Consider the following 17229-nt stretch of genomic DNA (forward strand, 5'->3'; position numbering starts at 1 on the left):
TGTGAGGAAGCCCAAAACTTGCCCAGGCAGAGGGATCACACGGAGAGGCCACAAGTAAGTGTTCTGGCTAACAGCCCAAATGAGGTCCCGGACAAGAGCCAGCACTAACCACCAGTTGTGAATGATGACTCTTAGGGTGATTCTAACTCCTGGCCATCAAGTTGCCCTTTGTCTTGAAGTTCTCTCCAGATATCGGGGAGTAGAGACACACTCTCCCCACTTTGCCCTGTCCAAACTGCTGGCCCAGGGAATCTGCAAGCATAATAACATGGTTGTTCTATGCCACTAAGTTTTGGGCACCACTTCTTTGAGTATTGATACTTGAGCTGACACCAGAATGAGAAGGAGAAACTGACTATGAGAAGATCGGGGGTAGGACATTGTGGTGGTGGGAAAAGCAAGAGAAAAAGTCATGCAAAGGAAATGCATCTGTAGTATCTGAAGAGCAGCAAGAAGGCCACAGCGTCTGGAGTGAACAACAACGTCTGGAGTGAACAACAACGTAAGTGGTAGGAGGCAGTGCCACAGAGGTGGGCGGGGATCAGAGACCCCTAAGGGTCTCTTAGGGGATGGAGCTTCTCCAAGGGAATCAGTCATAGGGAGCGTCTCCTAGGCATGGTGATAACTTCCAGGGTTACCTCTCCCAGTAGGAAGAATGGCTTCTGAAAAGGCCTTCAATGCCTTAACCCAAAGGAAGAACCCACGGTAGGAATCTTCAGCTTTTGGTGGGGAGGGGTTTTTTTTTTTTAGAAGAGGAAATAGAGGATTGAAGGTGTTAGGGGATATAACAGTTCAACGTCTAAAGTGAATCACTATGTATAAGAAAAAGCATAAACCCCATAGCCTGGCATTTTAGGTACCTGGTTTCCAGACCAACCACTTGACCCCCAATCCCACCTCCAACCTGCCTTTAGAAATTTATCCATGTTCTAACCATGTGTGATGATGCACCATTCTCCAGATATATCATGCACCTTTAGGCCTAGGAGCATTTCCGTGCTGACCACTTGCCTTATGTACCCTCCTCCATCAACATCCTGGCCTGGTGGGCTCCTTCAAATTCCATCTTAGGGGCACCTCTTCTGACAATCTTCTTAGATACCCCAAGGGGGAATAAGTCTCTCTCTCCCCCATCCCCCTGCAGATTTTGCACAAAACTGTAATTGTGCAAATTATACTTAGCAGAGTAGCATAACTGACTGTTTACCTGTTACTCTTCCCCATTCCACCCTTCCCCCGCCCCCCCTCCCCCCACAAAAAAGGGATACCTATTCAAGGGCAGGTTCTGGGCCTTATTTATCTTTGGGGCTCCAAGGCCCATCTTAGTGCCTATAGCACTGTAAAAATCCTGTGATGTCCCATCCAAAAGGAATAAGCTGGATGGACGGATGGTTAGATGGTTGGATGGAAGGGTGGATGGCAGGATAGGTGGGTGGGTGGATGGATGGATGGTTAGATGAATGGGTTAATGGGTTGATGGGTGGATGGATGGATGAGGAGTTTGACAAATGATTGGATGGGAGGATGGGTGGATGGTTGGAAGGATAGGTGGACCTCTGAACAGTGGATAAACTGAGGGGGGATATCAATGAGTGCATAAATGTGCCATAAGGGGCATACATAGATTAAAGGACAGATGAGTGGGTGAAAAGCTGGCTACATGAGCGGGTGAGAGTTTGATTATACAGATAGATGGGCAGGGGGATGAATGTATTTATGACTGGGTTCCTGGAGGGATGGAAGGGAGTATTTAAACCAGAAGTCAGCAAGCCTTTTCTGTAAAGGGCCACATAATAAATATTTTAGGCTTTGCGGGGCACATACAGTCCTGGCCATGTATTTTTCTTTACCTTTTTTGCCCCCAAATTGTATATTTGACAAGAGTCTAGTATCAAGAATATATGGAAAACTCTTACATCTTTTTTTTGAAGTACAGTTGATGCATCTTCATTGCCTTTTTTCACAAACATTTATTTTTTTAAGTTTATTTATTTTGAGAGAGAGAGGGAGGGGGAGAGAGAGGGAGAGGGAGAGAGAGAGAGAGAGAGAGAGAGAGAGAGAGAGAGAGAGAGAGAGAGAGAGAATCTTAAGCAGGCTCCTGACATAGGGCTCGAACTCACAAATTGGGAGATTGTGACCTGAACTGAAACCAAGAGTCAGACACTTAACCAACTGAGCCACCCAGGCACCCCTTTTGCAAACATTTAAAACCTATAAAATCCATTCTTAGTTAATAGGCTACAAAAAAACAGGATCTTGGTCATTACGACTCAGGTTTGGGTGACGAGAATTTTTAGTTAGCTCTATCTACCATTTGACAAGCTGAGGGTTGAATCCCAAACACAGAAGGCCAGAGGACACCCCCTCCACCCCCCACTGCCCCAAAAGAGCATAATGGAGCCAGAGACTTTTCTAGCTGGGGAGGTTCAGAATGCACGCTCAGCCCTTCCCCTCACTGCACAGCCTTGGGATTTCAATAGCATCGAACTGTAAGGAGGAATTCTGAGAGAGAACCTGCCAATCTTAGCAATTAGAGATGGATCCAGAGTGGGGAGTGGTGGACAATGTCTCGAAGTTTATGGGCCTCCCTGAGGCTCATGTACCCGGCTAGGACTTGTAGTCACATTGGGGCTTTTCTGCCACTGCCATCCCCACAAGCACTGACATCATCAGTATAGCTCCAGATCACAATTTCCCGCAACTAGCTTTTGAGTTGTGACTTTTATGGGCTCGTTTTTTTTTTCTTTCTCTCTCCTCAGGATATTATTATGGATTACCAGAGGTTTCAGCATCTTTCCAACTGGCAGGAAGCAGTGCAAACACAGATGGAAGTTTCCCAGTTAAAACCCTCTTAACAAAGTCATAAAACAAAAAGCCCAGCCTTTTTCTGTCATGCTGCCAGCTCAGAAGCAAGTGAGAGAGAAGAAAACAGGAGAGTGAGTCTTCCTGCCCTTCCTAAGGAGATCTTTTAGGTATAAGAGGGTGGTACATTACGTACCTGAGGACTTTTGGGTTTTATAATGCACACAAAGCTCTCATCCTGAAGGGCAAAAATGAGGGGCTGGGCGCACAGACCAGAGTAGTGCTCTGTCCTGCTTCCAGGAACCTGGGTGCCCTGCTCACATGGCAACAGGACACTAGGGTGATGCCACTCACAGGGGCCTCAGCTGGCTTCAGCAGGAGGCCTGGCTTGGTGCTGGGTGCTCTACTACAACCAGAGTGGTCTTTGCCACAAAGAACTCCAAAGGCAGTCAGAAACGTGGGATTAACACACGATAGTGCACTAGAAATACAGGGACCTGGGTGTTTATCCTGGCTCAGTCACTCTCTCTGGGCTTCCATATCACCAGGAACAAAATATCAAGTGGACATTCCCAGTTCTGATGTTCTTGGATAGACATGGTGAACAATACAAAACAGCGTGGAATCAGATGCTGAACTACTAGGGGACTGGATATGGCTTAGAGACCTCAGGGAGCAGGTGCCCCGATGTTCACTCACTTCCCATGTCTCTGCTGTACCTTCTTCCCTCAACCCTCCTTATGACTCAGCCCAAAAGTCACATCCTCAGGGAAGCCTGCCTAGATTCCCCCAGGTTGTCAGTTCTTCCCCCATGCTCCAGATGATTACTCATTTACTAATCTGTCTCCTTCACTGGCCAGAGAGCTCCTGGGGAAAGGCCTGAAGGATCTTTCTATTCACCAGCTCTTGTCACACAGCAAGTGTTCAAAAAATATTTGTTGAACTGAAATGAACTGACTGCACAGGGAGACCTTCCAGGCAGTCTTGTGGGTTGTAAAGGGTGGCAGTGCCTGATACCCAGGCAGTCCCCAAGTCTGGCCTCCTTTCTTCTGAAAGTCCAGATGATTTCCTCACCACTGGCTCAAGTGTTATTGCCCCAGGGCTGGGATGACTGAGAAAGCCTCTCTACACCCCAGCTGCTCTGTCATTGCGCAAGCAATCACCTTCTCCATATGGACCTAAACATATGCATGCACCCACACACGCACACGTAGGCACACACATGCATACATGCACACACATACATGCACACGTGTACACACGCACCCACACATGCATACTCACATGCACACACAGCAATGATCCAGAACTACATCTGTCCTCCTTCTGCCGTCCTCAATAAGAGGGCTGAGGAAACTGCAAACACCCTTCCAGAACCCTCAGCACATCCCCCATACACCCCCTTCTGGTCAGAGAGGCATACTCATGGAAAGCATGCTGCTATTAACCCCCCGAAGCACATGAATCAGGGGACAGATGTCCACAAAAAGCCTTGGTGAACATTTGTCTGCTGCCAAGCCTCTGTTCATCGAAATCACCTCTGTCTCCTCACTGCTTTTCTGCCTCTTATATCATAGCCTTGTAAAAGGGCAATTAGTTTTGGACAATTAAAATGATTAACTCACCAGATGTAAGTGCTGAAGCATCTCCACGTATCTGCAGAGGGAAAGAGGGTTGAGTTTGCATTAATTCCCATCCTGTTTAAGCCAGGGAGGGGTGATGTTCTCTTAACAAGCTCAAGGCCACAGGCAGCTGCTTGGGGACTCACGCTTTCTCTGAAGACAGCAGTTCCTGTGCGATGACATGGGCTCTGGACTGTCCTTCTATCTGCAAGAGAGAACAGAGTGATCAGGAGGGACAGCACCAATTCAGATGGGGGAAGGGAGACCCCAAGCACTGGGTTTACAGAAGGACCTCCAAGCTGCCGGAGACAAATTCCACATACTTCTCAGCCCATTTCTGCCACTTACTCTCTGTGAGATCTTACTGTACCTCAGTTTCCTCATCTGTAAATGTGGATATTGGTAGCATCTAACTCAGGAGGCCGTTGAGCTAATGCCCAGCACACTGTCCAACACACAGAAAGTGCTCAGCAAGTGGCCACTATCATGACTGCATGACCTGGGCCTCTACCCATAGGCCCAGTAACCTTGAACAACCTGTGGTTCTCTGCGCATAGGGAGCTCTCTTACGTCTTGCTTTTGCACATGCTGTCCCCTTCCCCTTCTCTGCCTGGCTAATTCCCAGTTATACTTTAAGACTCAGCCATGGTATCTATCACCTCCTCCAAGGAGTCTTTTTTGAACCCCTTCATGAACCAGCTGGGTTTGGTATCCTTTCTGAACATCCTCCTCTCAGGACACCAATTGTGTCTCTCCTAGAGGGAAGGAACCATAATGGTTCACTATCACCCCTGCATGACCGGTACCTCACATACAGCAGGCTAGCTTTTGTTGACTGAAAGACAAATGAGTAAATGAATGGATGAATGAATGTCCATTCCGCTTTGGAAGCACCAACTCTCCCAGCTGACCTCAGGAGATGAGCCATTTAAACCATCTGAGGCCCAACTTCTGCACCTGTAAGATTTGGGAATAAGTGAGATTATGTCTATGAACAGGAAGGATGGGCGGGGACTGAGGCAGATGCCTGGGCCTTCTGCCACAAGCAGGCCCCTCCTCTGTGGCCCCAAACCTGCCAGATATCAGACACAGCTGCTGGCTGGGATCCAGAAGAGCAAAGACTCTGTGGCTCAGCCTGACAGAACAGATGGCAGACGCCAGGAATGTGCAGGCAAGGCTGAGGTCAGAGTGGCCCACAGTGGAGCAGAGGGCACTTGGATGGGACACCTGGCTTTTGGTTCCAGGTCTATCACTGCCTCCTGGGGCCGCTAAATGTGTGAATGTGTGATAAAGTGACCTCTAAATTCCCTTTTGTGCTGAACCTGTGTGTTACTAAACTCAAGGAGCCACTGGTCAAGCCAGTGGTCTACTCTAATGACTAGAAACTCACTACCTATTAAGAGAGCAACTACAGTGTTATGGTTAAGAACACAGACTCTGGAACTAGGCAATCTGAGTTCAAATCTTTCTGCCTTTTGCTGGTCATGCAGCCTCTCTATACCTCAATTTTCCTATCTGCAAAATGGGCACAACAGGATAAGGATGCCTAACACCTGCATACTGTGAAGAGTAAATGAGTGAGTGTATATACAGAAAGATATCTGTCTATCTCTATCTATGTATCTATACACACATCTCTCATTTGGAACAGTGACTGGTGCACGGTAAAAACCACAGAAATAATGGCTATCGTCATCTTTGCGGTTTTTGTTGTTGAGGCAGAAACCAGGGACAGAACCAAGTGCTCAGGGATGGAATAAGAAAAAACAATTTACAGGGCCATGTAGGGGAGAGGTCTCAACTGCAGAATGAAGGCTGAACCACTCCTCTGAGAGCGGCAGTTGAAACAGTGAAAGCAAAGGGACACTGGGATGAACAAGCATCAAGTTCAAATCCTGGTTCCAGCATATTGCGTAATCGTATGACGGCTGGCAAACCATTTCCTCTGAGCCTCAGTTTCTTCATCTGAAATACGGTGAAGAATAATCAACCCGATCTCGTGCACTGGCCTTTTTGATGAGGCATTCCTGCCTCAAGGCCGTTGTACTTGCTGCTCCTTCTGCATGCGATGCTCTTCTCCAGATCTTTTCATTCTTACTTTCCGACTTTTTCAGGTCAAAAATCACATCCTCACTGTGGCCAACCATGACCACCCGACCTAAAGATCACCCAAAGTCATTCTCTACCCCAGGGTTCCTCAGCCTTGGCACTACTGACATTTTAGGCTGCGAAGCTTTGGTTGCAAAGGCTGTCCTATGTACTGTAGGCTCATTAACAGCATCCATGGCTTCTACCCACTGGCCGACAGTAGCAGCTCCCACCCCAAGTTGTGACAACCAAAAATGTCTCTAGACATTGTCAAATGTCCTCTGGGGGGAAAATCTCACCCCTGGGTAAGAGCCACTTGTTATAACTTTTTATCTGGGTGTGTTCTTCTTTACAGCAGCCACATTACCTGATGTTACCCTTGCACACAGGATATGTTCAATCAACATCTGAATAAATACATGAAATGAGATACAGTGCTTAGCACACAGTAGGCATTCGATAAATGAGTTCCCTTCTCCAGCTACTCCATCCCTGACAGTTTCTTGGCTAAGAAGCATAGTGTTTTTAGAGATTTCATTCTCTCCAAGGCCACCTCAACAGGGCAGAACTTGGGCCCACGGTCAGTCTCCCTCCTGCATCTCACTGCTGTCTCTTGGCGGGCTGTCACAGCATCCATGGAGCAGGAGGGGAAACAGCGAGGCCTCCAGAGGCCTCCAGCCTCACCTGGCCTCCCGCCCTTCCCACAGGCGCCGAATTGTGACTCACTGTCTGCCTTTTGCATCTGCAGGGCTAGTGTGGGGTTCTGTGGACAAAAGCAGCTCACCCCTCCCAAGCAGGGGCTCCTGCAGAGTCCCACATGTGAAAAGTCTTTGCAAACAAAACCCTCGTAATGGAAAATATACCCTGCCAGGACAAGCCTTAATAGCTAAGAAACCCTGTGGTCAAGCTTCCATCAAGAGAATTAGTTTATAGACAAAGGACAGGGGTCAGAAGTCAAGCTCAGGTTCTTCCCCTATAAAATGAAGACAAGATGACCTCTAATCTTCTAGGGGTCTGTGATTCAATTTTCACTTGTTATCCAGCATGATGCTGAGAGCCCATGGTGCTGTGTCAGAAGGCCTTGGTTCAAATCCCAGGCTCCATCCCTTCCTATGCATATATCCCTGGACAACTGATTCCTCTTCTATGAGCCCCAAATGTAAAACAGTGATGATAATAATACACACTTAATAATAGAACTGCTAGCATTTATTGAACACTTAGCATGTGCTAAGTATGGCTCTAAGCTTTTTACATGTATTCTCACTACATCCTCTCAACAACCTAGGGGGCAAGGTACAATTATTAGCACCTCCATTTTACAGATGAGGAAACTGAGGCACAAGTAAGTTCTAAGATTTGCCCTAAGTCACTGCTAGTAAGTGGCAGAGCCAAGATTCAAGATCAGGTAGTCTGGCTTCAACGACCAAGCACTTAGCAGTGTGTCTGGCACATAGTAAGCACTCTGTAAATGGCATCTCTGCTCATTATAGATGGCAGGTTTTCCAAACTGGGAAACACCTATCCTTTACCTGTCCTCTAAAGGTAGTAGCAGGAGTCTAGCACTCCTGGGGGAGCCCAGGCTAGTCCTCTGAACTCAGTTGTCTCTGATTTCCAACCCTAGGAGCAGTGCCTGCCATGGTACATAGGAAAGAGAACTATGCTGGAAGTCAGGATGCCCGGACCCACATCCCAGGCAGGCTGTGTGACTCAGGACAAGACCCTCTCGGATGCCTCAGTGTCCTCATCTGGAAGATTGGGTCAGCATTCTCACCTGCAAGGATGAGATGATGAGATGATGGATAGGAGTCATCAGGCCCACCCCAACATCTGGAGTTGTGGTCATTACCATTGTTACATTCTCGAAGCTGTCATTCCCCCAGACTTCTGGTAGGGCTGGGGCACGGGCCATTCTGCACGTCCTTCCCAACCCCTCCTGCCAGACGGGCAGACTCTGGGTGGGACGTACGGGGCCGTCCAGCTTTAGTGCCTCTGCTGATGATGGATGTGTCTTCACCAGCCCGACAAGAAGGGGGCCTGGCAGGCCATGTGCCCGAAGCTCTCCTCAGAAGCTGCTACTGGGCGTTGCCCAACCGGGCCATTTAATATAGATGTTTGTTTAACCAGGAAATGAACTCTGAGGTTGACGGCAGTGTCCAGGGACAGACTTCTGGGAACAGGGTTCCTCCCAGGAACGTGGGGGCTGGGGGCGCCAGGGCCCGCGCTATCGCGTTTCTCAGGCTGTGGGTGTTAATATCAGGCGGCCACTGGCCCCTCTGCCCAAGGCCGAAGCAGCTTATCTTCCCCGTTCCCCAGGGCCGCCCAGTCCTGCACTTCCTCCCCAGGCCCTAGGCGAACCAGCCGGTCAGTGTTGGCTATTCTGAGACCAGGTTGGGAGCGCTAGTCCTCCGTTAGGGACCCTCCTGTTTGCAGTCCCAGAAAGAGCTGGGAGTCCTAGTCCTCTGTCTCCATGCCTCAGTTTCTCCAGCTATGAAATGGTGGGGGGAGGGCTTAGCCTCCTTCTAGAAGAGCAGTTCCCCAAGTGTGGTCTGAGAACCTCTGGGGGTTCTGTCTCCCTTTTCCGACTACTTATCTGTGAAGCTGGCCCAAACAACAGTTCTGACAGACTGAGCACAGAGGCAGCAGGGCCCAGCTGTCTTCTAGGAAGCCAGACATTATGAGTATTTTCAAAAATGGAAAACTCATGTCACACTCCTCATTAAGTCTTCCTGAAAAGTTACTCTTCATAAAAAAAGCCATTTATGTTAACATGCAGTGGACTTATTATTGTCATCTAAAACAATTTTTTTAATGTTTATTTTTGAGAGAGAGAGAGAGAGAGAGCAAGAGAGACCAGGGGAGGGGCAGAGAGAGAAGGAGACACAGAATCCGAAGCAGGGTCCAGGCTCTGAGCTGTCAGCACAGAGCCTGATGTGGGGCTCAGGGCTTGGACTCACAAACTGTGAGATCATGACCTGAGCCAAAGTCAGACGCTTAACTGACTGAGCCACCCAGGCACCACTTATTATTGTCATTTTTTAAGTGAATTAAAAGATGTTTAGGGGCGCCTGGGTGGCTCAGTCGGTTGAGCATCCGACTTCGGCTCAGGTCACGATCTCGCGGTCCGTGAGTTTGAGCCCCGCGTCGGGCTCTGGGCTGATGGCTCAGAGCCTGGAGCCTACTTCCGATTCTGTGTCTCCCTCTCTCTCTGCCCCTCCCCCGTTCATGCTCTGTCTCTCTCTGTCTCAAAAATAAATAAATGTTAAAAAAAAATTAAAAAAAAAGATGTTTAAAAATTTTTCTCAGCGTTATCTTTTCATGTGGTAAATACTGACTGATAAAACCCATAGAAACAAAAACTCTTTGGGGTCCTCAATCATTTTTAAGAGGAAAGAGAGGTGGGAGACCAAAAGGTTTTGAGAACTACTGTCCTAGAGGTTGTTACAAAGCTCATATAGGATTGTAGATGGAAAAGCTCCTCATTCTCAGTGAAAAATTACGGAGGAGGGAGGCATCGTTATTACTGTGTAATAGTGATAGTAACAATTATTATTATTGTGAGAAGCAGGCCAGTGAACCTCCAGCTTTATGGCCTGGCCCTCAGGATGGCCCCAAGTAGGCCCAGAGGCCACATAGTCCTTCTCCACAATGTTCTACTTTGCAGAAGAGGAAGAAACCACCCCCAAAACTCCTGGTTTCTAACTACCTTCCCTGCTTGCAGGCCTCCTGGGCTCATACACGCTCTGCCTTTTAAAAAAATTATTTATTTATTTAAAAAAACTTAAAATGTTTATTAATTTTTGAGAGAGTGTGAGCAGGGGAGGGGCAAAAAGTGAGGGGGACAGAAGATCCAAAGCAGGCTCTGCACTGACAATAACAAGCCTGATAGGGGCTCGAACTCACAAACTGTGAGATCATGACCTGAGCTGAAGCTGGAGGCTCAACCGACTGAGCCACCCAGGGGCCCCCATACCTGTTCTGCCTTTAAACAGCTGCCTCCTTCTTTCCAAGTTTGTCTTTGCCAGTCCCTGGCCAAGCCCCATGTCCTGGGTCTTAACGCCCGGCTCAGTCCTCCCCATCTGTGGGACGGCATTCCATTCTCTCTGCACCACAGCCCTCAGCCTCTCAGCTCCTTGACTTTCTTCTCAGATAACTTTTGCCCATATTTACATCTGCTTCACCTAGCCTGGGCCTTCTCCACACTCAAAACTGCCCCACCTCTGAAGTGAACTTTCTGGTCCCCATCTTGGACCGGAGTTTCTAGCGTCCCTCCACTGTCAACTGAAATTGTCTCTTAGCTGATTGGGATCTCTAGCCTTTCACCTACTCCCATCCATTCCAGGTCACGGTGGCCACCTTCTGCTGTCACGTGAAGCCTCGAGTGGCTCTCGTGGTTCCCTAGCACTTGCAGGAAAACTTGTCATCCAGAATGATGCTGAAAGCATGGGCTCTGGGGTCACAAGACCTGGGTTCACATGCCAGGCTCCGTCCCTTCATACACCTATGCCCTTGGACAAGTGATTTCTCTTCATCGTGTGAAACAGCAATGATAATAATAATACCTACTTATTCACAGACAGCTACCGCTACTGAACATTTAGTATGCGCTAAGTATGGCTGTAAACTTTTTATGTGTATTCTCACTGAATCCTCCCAACAACCTATGAGCAAGGTACTATTATTATCACCTCCATTGTACAGAGAAGGAAACTGAGGCACAAATAAGTCCTACCCTTTGCCTGTGACTCAGCCTAGACACCCTTTTCAGAAACCTCTCCTCTGTTCCTTCATGCCCCCAGGGAACTCAGTTTCACACCTTGTTTTTCCCTACCTCTGGGCCTTTTGGGCTCATGCAGGTCCCTGTGCCGGAACTTCCCTATAATCTCAGCAAATGTCTCTAAGTCACACACTAAACCTGAGGTGGGGCCGGGCACCACGGCAGGCATCCCGCTGCTCCATATTTGCCAGCCTCCTTGGCCACACAGCCCGCTGAACGAAAAACCCACGCAGAAGGGAGCAGAGGCTGCCTTCTATGGCTGTTTCAAGCCCTGGGGAAATACTGTTGAGGGTCCCAGTGAAAGGACTTGCTGGCGTGTTCTGAGGCCACATCTGGAGAAAGGAGAGTGCTCAGAACTCGCAGGGGGCACCAGATTCCTGGAGAGTGCTGTCTCCGGAAGTTCCTCCAGGCACTACTATCTCAGACATTGTCCTTCTCCTTGGAATTCAGGTCGGAGTTTCCAGCACAGCCTTCGACGGCCACTGGGAAATTCAGACAGGAGCTTGGGGAGACATGGCTCATTTTTATCCCAGCTGTCACCTGTGCTCCCACAGGAGGCAGAGGAGGGATAAAGATGGTGAAAGAGAGGCAATACCTGCCAGGAGGAGGGCGGGGAAAAGGTGGGACCAGAGGTCTTCTGGCTCCCCCAGCACTGAGTGGCTGCCTCCAGTTCATGATGACGCCTGCCTTATTCTAGTTCTTGAAGTCAGGCTGGTGTGAGTCTGGGTCTGGCCTACATGCTTTAAAAAACTTTTAGTTTTGGAAGGACTCTGGTTCTGGATGCAGTCTGTAATACATTCATACAAGCAGCATGTTATCTTGGAAGGTGTCGATGAGAGATCAGGAAACCTGATTTTTATTCCTAACTTTGCCTCTAATCTGCGGAATAACCTCCAGCAAGTGAGGGCCTCTCTAGGAGCTTTAGTTTTCCCTCCTGTAAGACAAAGCAATCTCTTGCCTTGCATAACTGAGCTGCTATACCCACTGAGTTAGAACTCTCGATTCCCTCTCCCCCAGCCTCTGGCAAGCATCATTCTACTCTCTGCTTTGACTGTATCAGATTCCTCACGTCAGTGGAACCACACAGCATTTGTCCTTCTGTGACTGGCTCACTTCACTTGGCACGATGTCCTCCAGGGTCATCTGTGCTGTATCATGTGACGGGATTTCCTTCCTTTTTAAGGCCAAATAATATTCCATTGTATGAACAGGCCTCACTTTGTTTATCCATTCATTCATCAATGGACATTAAGAGGGTTGATTTCATGTTGAGTGTTCTTACCACAATAAAAAACAAAACAAAACAAAACAAAGTGGTATCTAAATGTCCCTGTCAGCTCTCTTACCTTCTAGACTCTGAAGAGAGTGGCCATAACTATGATTGGCAAGTTCTCATTGTCTGAAGAGGCCAGTACATGGCTCATATGAGATTTGGTCCTGTCCTAACCACCTCACTTCAGTTCAAGAAAGGACCTGCCATGACCTCAAGAAGCCAGTCAATGGCTGGATCCCATACTGTTTGTGCCTCCTATGCACCCTCCTTCTCCTTTCTACTTAATTATGTCCTACTCTCCTTTGTGAAGCACTAAGGCCTCACCTCTTCTTGGAAACCTCCTTGATTGCCCTGGCTCTTAAGACCTGGGACACTTATGCTGTTTAGAGTTTAGTGCACACAGCTGAGGACACTGGGGCTGCCCCACAACTGTGCTATCTCACAGCCAGCCATTGTTTTTATATCACGAGATATAACATTCACAAAAGAGCATAAAACATAAATGTAAGGTTTTTTATGTCAATAGCTTTCTCATTCCCCAACTTGGCTGTGTGTGCCCCATGGTCAGACACCCCGTTGTCTTCTTTCCTGGCACCTCGAGAGCTGAGGGCCCTGCGGGGGCTCCATACAGAATGGGTGGCTGATGTACACAGGCCAGAGCTCAAACTTCAGTGAGCAGACATACTGCTGGGGATCTGGTAAACAGGCAGATCCAGATGCGGTCAGTCCGGCGGGTGTGGGGGGTGGTGCCTGGGTGCTGCAGGTCTGTATGTCCACCTCTGGGCAGCAGGGCTGCAGACTAGGTATATGGAGTAGCTGCCATGAAGCCAGGAAGGAGAAAGCGAGGGTGAGTGTGATGGTGGCCCCAATCCCACGCTGGGGCCAGGGGTGTATCTAGGACATGGCAGAGAGGAAAATCAGCCACAGAACAAGCTCTCTTAGGGCCGGGGCACCCTAATGCCTCATACCCAGCCTGCTGGCTCCTCACAGCCCTCAAGGCCTCCAGGACTCTCTGAACAAGGGGCGTGGGACACAGGGCTGCCCTGGCCACCTCCAGACCTCTGAGCCCCTATTCTGAGCGTCTGTCCTTCATCCTCCTCTGCTCACACTGCCTCCAGATGTCTCTTGTGTTACTTTGCTGAACCGCTGCACCCTCTGCATGGTTACCAGGGAGCTGGTGAGAAGCCGGGTTGGCTCCCAGCTTTGCCCTCACTGTGCGAAGTAAATTATACAGGACCAAACAAGTGTTTTCATTTTTTTAAAGTTCTTAAAAGCTTATTTATTTTGAGACAGAGAGTGAGAGCGCACATTTTGAGAGTGACAGTGATAAGCAGGAGGAAGGGCAGAGGAGGAGAGAGAATTCCAAGCACGCTCCACACTCTCAGAGCCCAGTGAGGGGCTCGAACTCACAGACCATGAGATCATGACCTCAGCCAAAACCAACCAAGAGTTGGACACTCAACCGACTGAGCCACCCAGGCGCCCCAAGTGTCTTCATTTTACTGTCATGCATCTAAGTTTGTTTTCCTTACTTGACTGCAGAAACTGAGTCAAATCTATTATTTATTTATTAGTTTCACTTGAGAATATTTACTGAGGACTATTTTACATCCCAGGCAGTAAGGACACAAATGTGAATAGGAGAAGTGTGGTCCTGCACTTCTGGAGCTATTCTTACAGGGAAAGGCATATGGCATGCATGTAAACAGAAAAAGAAAGACAATCACAGCTTGAAATAAGTATAAGGAAGGAAGTAGATAGGAATGCTGCAATGGAGCGCTTAAGGATGAGCAGAGGAGGCCTCTTTGAGGAGGTGACATTTAATCTGAAACCCTGAGCCAACTGTGCAAAGGGCAGGAAGAGTGCTTCAGGAGGAGGAAACTGCAAGCACAAAGGCCCTGAGGTGGGTGAAGAACGGACAGAACCTGCTTTGGAATCCTTTATGATGCCCGTCCGAAGACCTTGGAGTTTGCTGAATTTCATCTGATCTGTGATTAACACATGACAACAGAAGATGAAACGCCAGAGATTTCCAAATTTTCAAATCTGGTGCCAACAACCAGAATGGCAAACACAAGAGGAGAAGCTGGCTGAGGGGATGGGAAGATGCCGGGTTCAGTTTGGGATGCGCTGAGTTCGAGGTATGGTAGACCCTCCTTATCTTTGGGGGATATGTCTCAAGGTTCCTAGTGGATGCCTGACACCACAGATAGTGCTGAACCCCGCACAGGCACATCTTGGAGACACTGTGGGGTTTTCCAGACCATTATAATAAAGCACACACCGCAGTAAAGCGAGTCAAATAAATTATTTGCTTTCCCAGTGCATAAAAGTTACGTTTCCATTACACTGTATTCTATTAAGTGTGCAACAGCATTACACCTAGAAAACAATGTACATACCTTAATTAAAAATACTTTATTGTTGGGGCACCTGGGTGGCTCAGTCAGTTGAGCCTCTGACTTTGGCTCAGGTCATGATCTCACAGTTGGAGAGGTAGAGCCCCACATCTGGCTCTGTGCTGACAACACGGAGCCTGGAGCCTGCTTCCGATTCTGTCACTCCCTCTCTCTCTCTGCCCCTCCCCCACTCATGCTCTCTCTTTGTCTCTCAAAAAAATAAATAAATGTTTAAAAAAAATACTTTATCGCTACAAAATGCTGAGCCATAACCACTGATCATGGATCACCATAATATAATAATGATGAAAAGTTTGACATCGAAACATTGTGAGAATGACCAAAATGTGACAGAGACACTGAAGGGAGTAAATGCTGTTGGAAACATGGCGTCGACAGACTTGATCCAGGCAGCGTTGCCACAAACCTTCAATTTGTAAAGAATGTAGTATCTGCAAAGTGCAATCAAGTGCACAATAAAACAAGGTATGCCTGTATGTACTGTTTTCTCCTAGACATACATACCTATGATAAAGTTTAATTTATAAATTGGGCACAGTAAGGGATCAACAATAACTAGTAATAAAATAGGACAATTACAACAATACATTGCAAGAAAAATTCTGTGAGGGGCTCCTCGGTGGCTCAGTCGGTTGGGAGTCCGACTTCAGCTCAGGTCATGATCTCACCGCTTGTGAGTTTGAGCCCCAGGTCGGGCTCTGTGCTGACAGCTCAGAGCCTGGAGCCTGTTTCTGATTCTATATCTCCCTCTCTCTCTCTGCCCCTCTCCTGCTCACACTCTCTTTCTCTCAAAAATAAAGAAATGTTAAAAAATTTTTAAAAAAAAGAAAGAAAAGTTATGTGAATGTGGTCTTCTCTCAAAATACCTTAGAGTACTCTACTCCGCCTGGTTCCTGTGATGATGCGAGATGATAAAACGCACGTGGTGACATGAAGTGACATAAATGATGTCGACACTGCGACGTGTTAGGCTACTACTGGCCTTCTGCATATATGTCAGGAGGAGGACCCCTTGCTTCCAGATCACAGTTGATCACGGGTAACTGGAACTATAGGAAGCAAAACCCCAAATAAGGGAGGACGACAGTATCTGTGGGGCTTTCGGAGGCTGGAGTGTGGGCCACGGAGAGAGGTCAGACCAGGAGCTCAGCTCTGGGAACGCCAGCTGAGGAGGGCTGGCCGCTGGCCTGGAATGGGCTGCCTGGGCAGAACACAGATGAGAGACAGGGGTGGAGGAGCTCGGGTCTTGGGAAAGAAAGGTCTCGTGTGGAGGCAGAGACAGAGTTGGACAGTGGAAACCAAGGGAAGAGGGAGCTCCCAAGGTGAGAGACCACCAGAGCTGAGGCTCAGGGTCTGGGTGGACAGCGTGGAGGCCTGGCTCATGGAGGCGGGGAGGGCAGTGCAGGGCAGATGACAGCAGTAAGGGAGGTAGGGGAGTGGGGAAGACTGAATACGTCTGTGGGCTGAGGGAAATCCTTAAGAATGTCTGCAGCCCATCTCCCTGTCCTATGCTCCTGTCTACTGACCTAGTCTTCTAGCCCTCGAGGCTCAGTCCCGCTTTTCTGCCTCTGCACTGCTGTCTTCCACTCAGAACGCTCTGTCCCTAGACCCTCCCATTTCTTGCTGGCTCACTCTGTTCAGCTCCCTGGTTTCTTCCTCATCCTAAAGACCTCTAAGAAACCAGAACTCTCCTGCACTGCTGGTGGGAATATAAAATGGGACAGCCATGGTGGAAAATGGGATGGCAATTCCTCAAAAAATTAGAGACATGATTCTCGTATGATCTAACAACTCTCCTTCTGGGGACACGCGGGAAAGAACTGGAAGCGACGTCTCAAAGAGACATCTGTACATCATGTTCATAGTAGTATTATTCACAATAGTCAAAAAGTGGAAGCAGCTCAAACACCCACTGATGGATGAACTGACAAGCTGTGATATGTACATACAAGTGGAATATTATTCGGCCTTAAAAAAGGAAGGAGACTGGAACACAGGCTACAACATGGATGTACCTTGAGGACACGGTGCTCAGTGAAATTAGTCACAAAAGGACAAATACCGTATGATCCCACTTACATGAGGTCCCCGGAATAGTCAAAATCAGGGAAGCAGAGAGCAGCATGGGAGGTGCCAGGGGTTGGGGAAGGGGCTGGGGAGTTAGCATTTAATGGGGACAAAGTTCCAGTTTGGGGAGATGAAGAGTTCTGTGGATTGATGGTGGGGATGGTTGTACAATAGTGTGAA

General features: G+C 48.3%; 1 protein-coding gene across 2 annotated transcripts in view; it reads right to left on the minus strand.

Annotated features, from left to right (window-relative positions):
* FGD5 (FYVE, RhoGEF and PH domain containing 5) overlaps nucleotides 1-17229 on the minus strand; it is a 122160-nt gene that overhangs the window by 48334 nt on the left and 56597 nt on the right. For both annotated transcript variants that reach the window (XM_023250049.2, XM_023250048.2), the window contains exons 4-5: nucleotides 4571-4629; nucleotides 4428-4458 (exon numbers count right to left, since the gene is read on the minus strand). In XM_023250049.2, coding sequence (XP_023105817.1) covers nucleotides 4428-4458; nucleotides 4571-4629 — 90 coding nt within the window. The remainder of the gene's footprint in view (nucleotides 1-4427; nucleotides 4459-4570; nucleotides 4630-17229) is intronic.

This window comes from Felis catus, chromosome A2, assembly GCF_018350175.1.
Source record: "Felis catus isolate Fca126 chromosome A2, F.catus_Fca126_mat1.0, whole genome shotgun sequence".
Lineage (NCBI taxonomy): Eukaryota > Metazoa > Chordata > Mammalia > Carnivora > Felidae > Felis > Felis catus.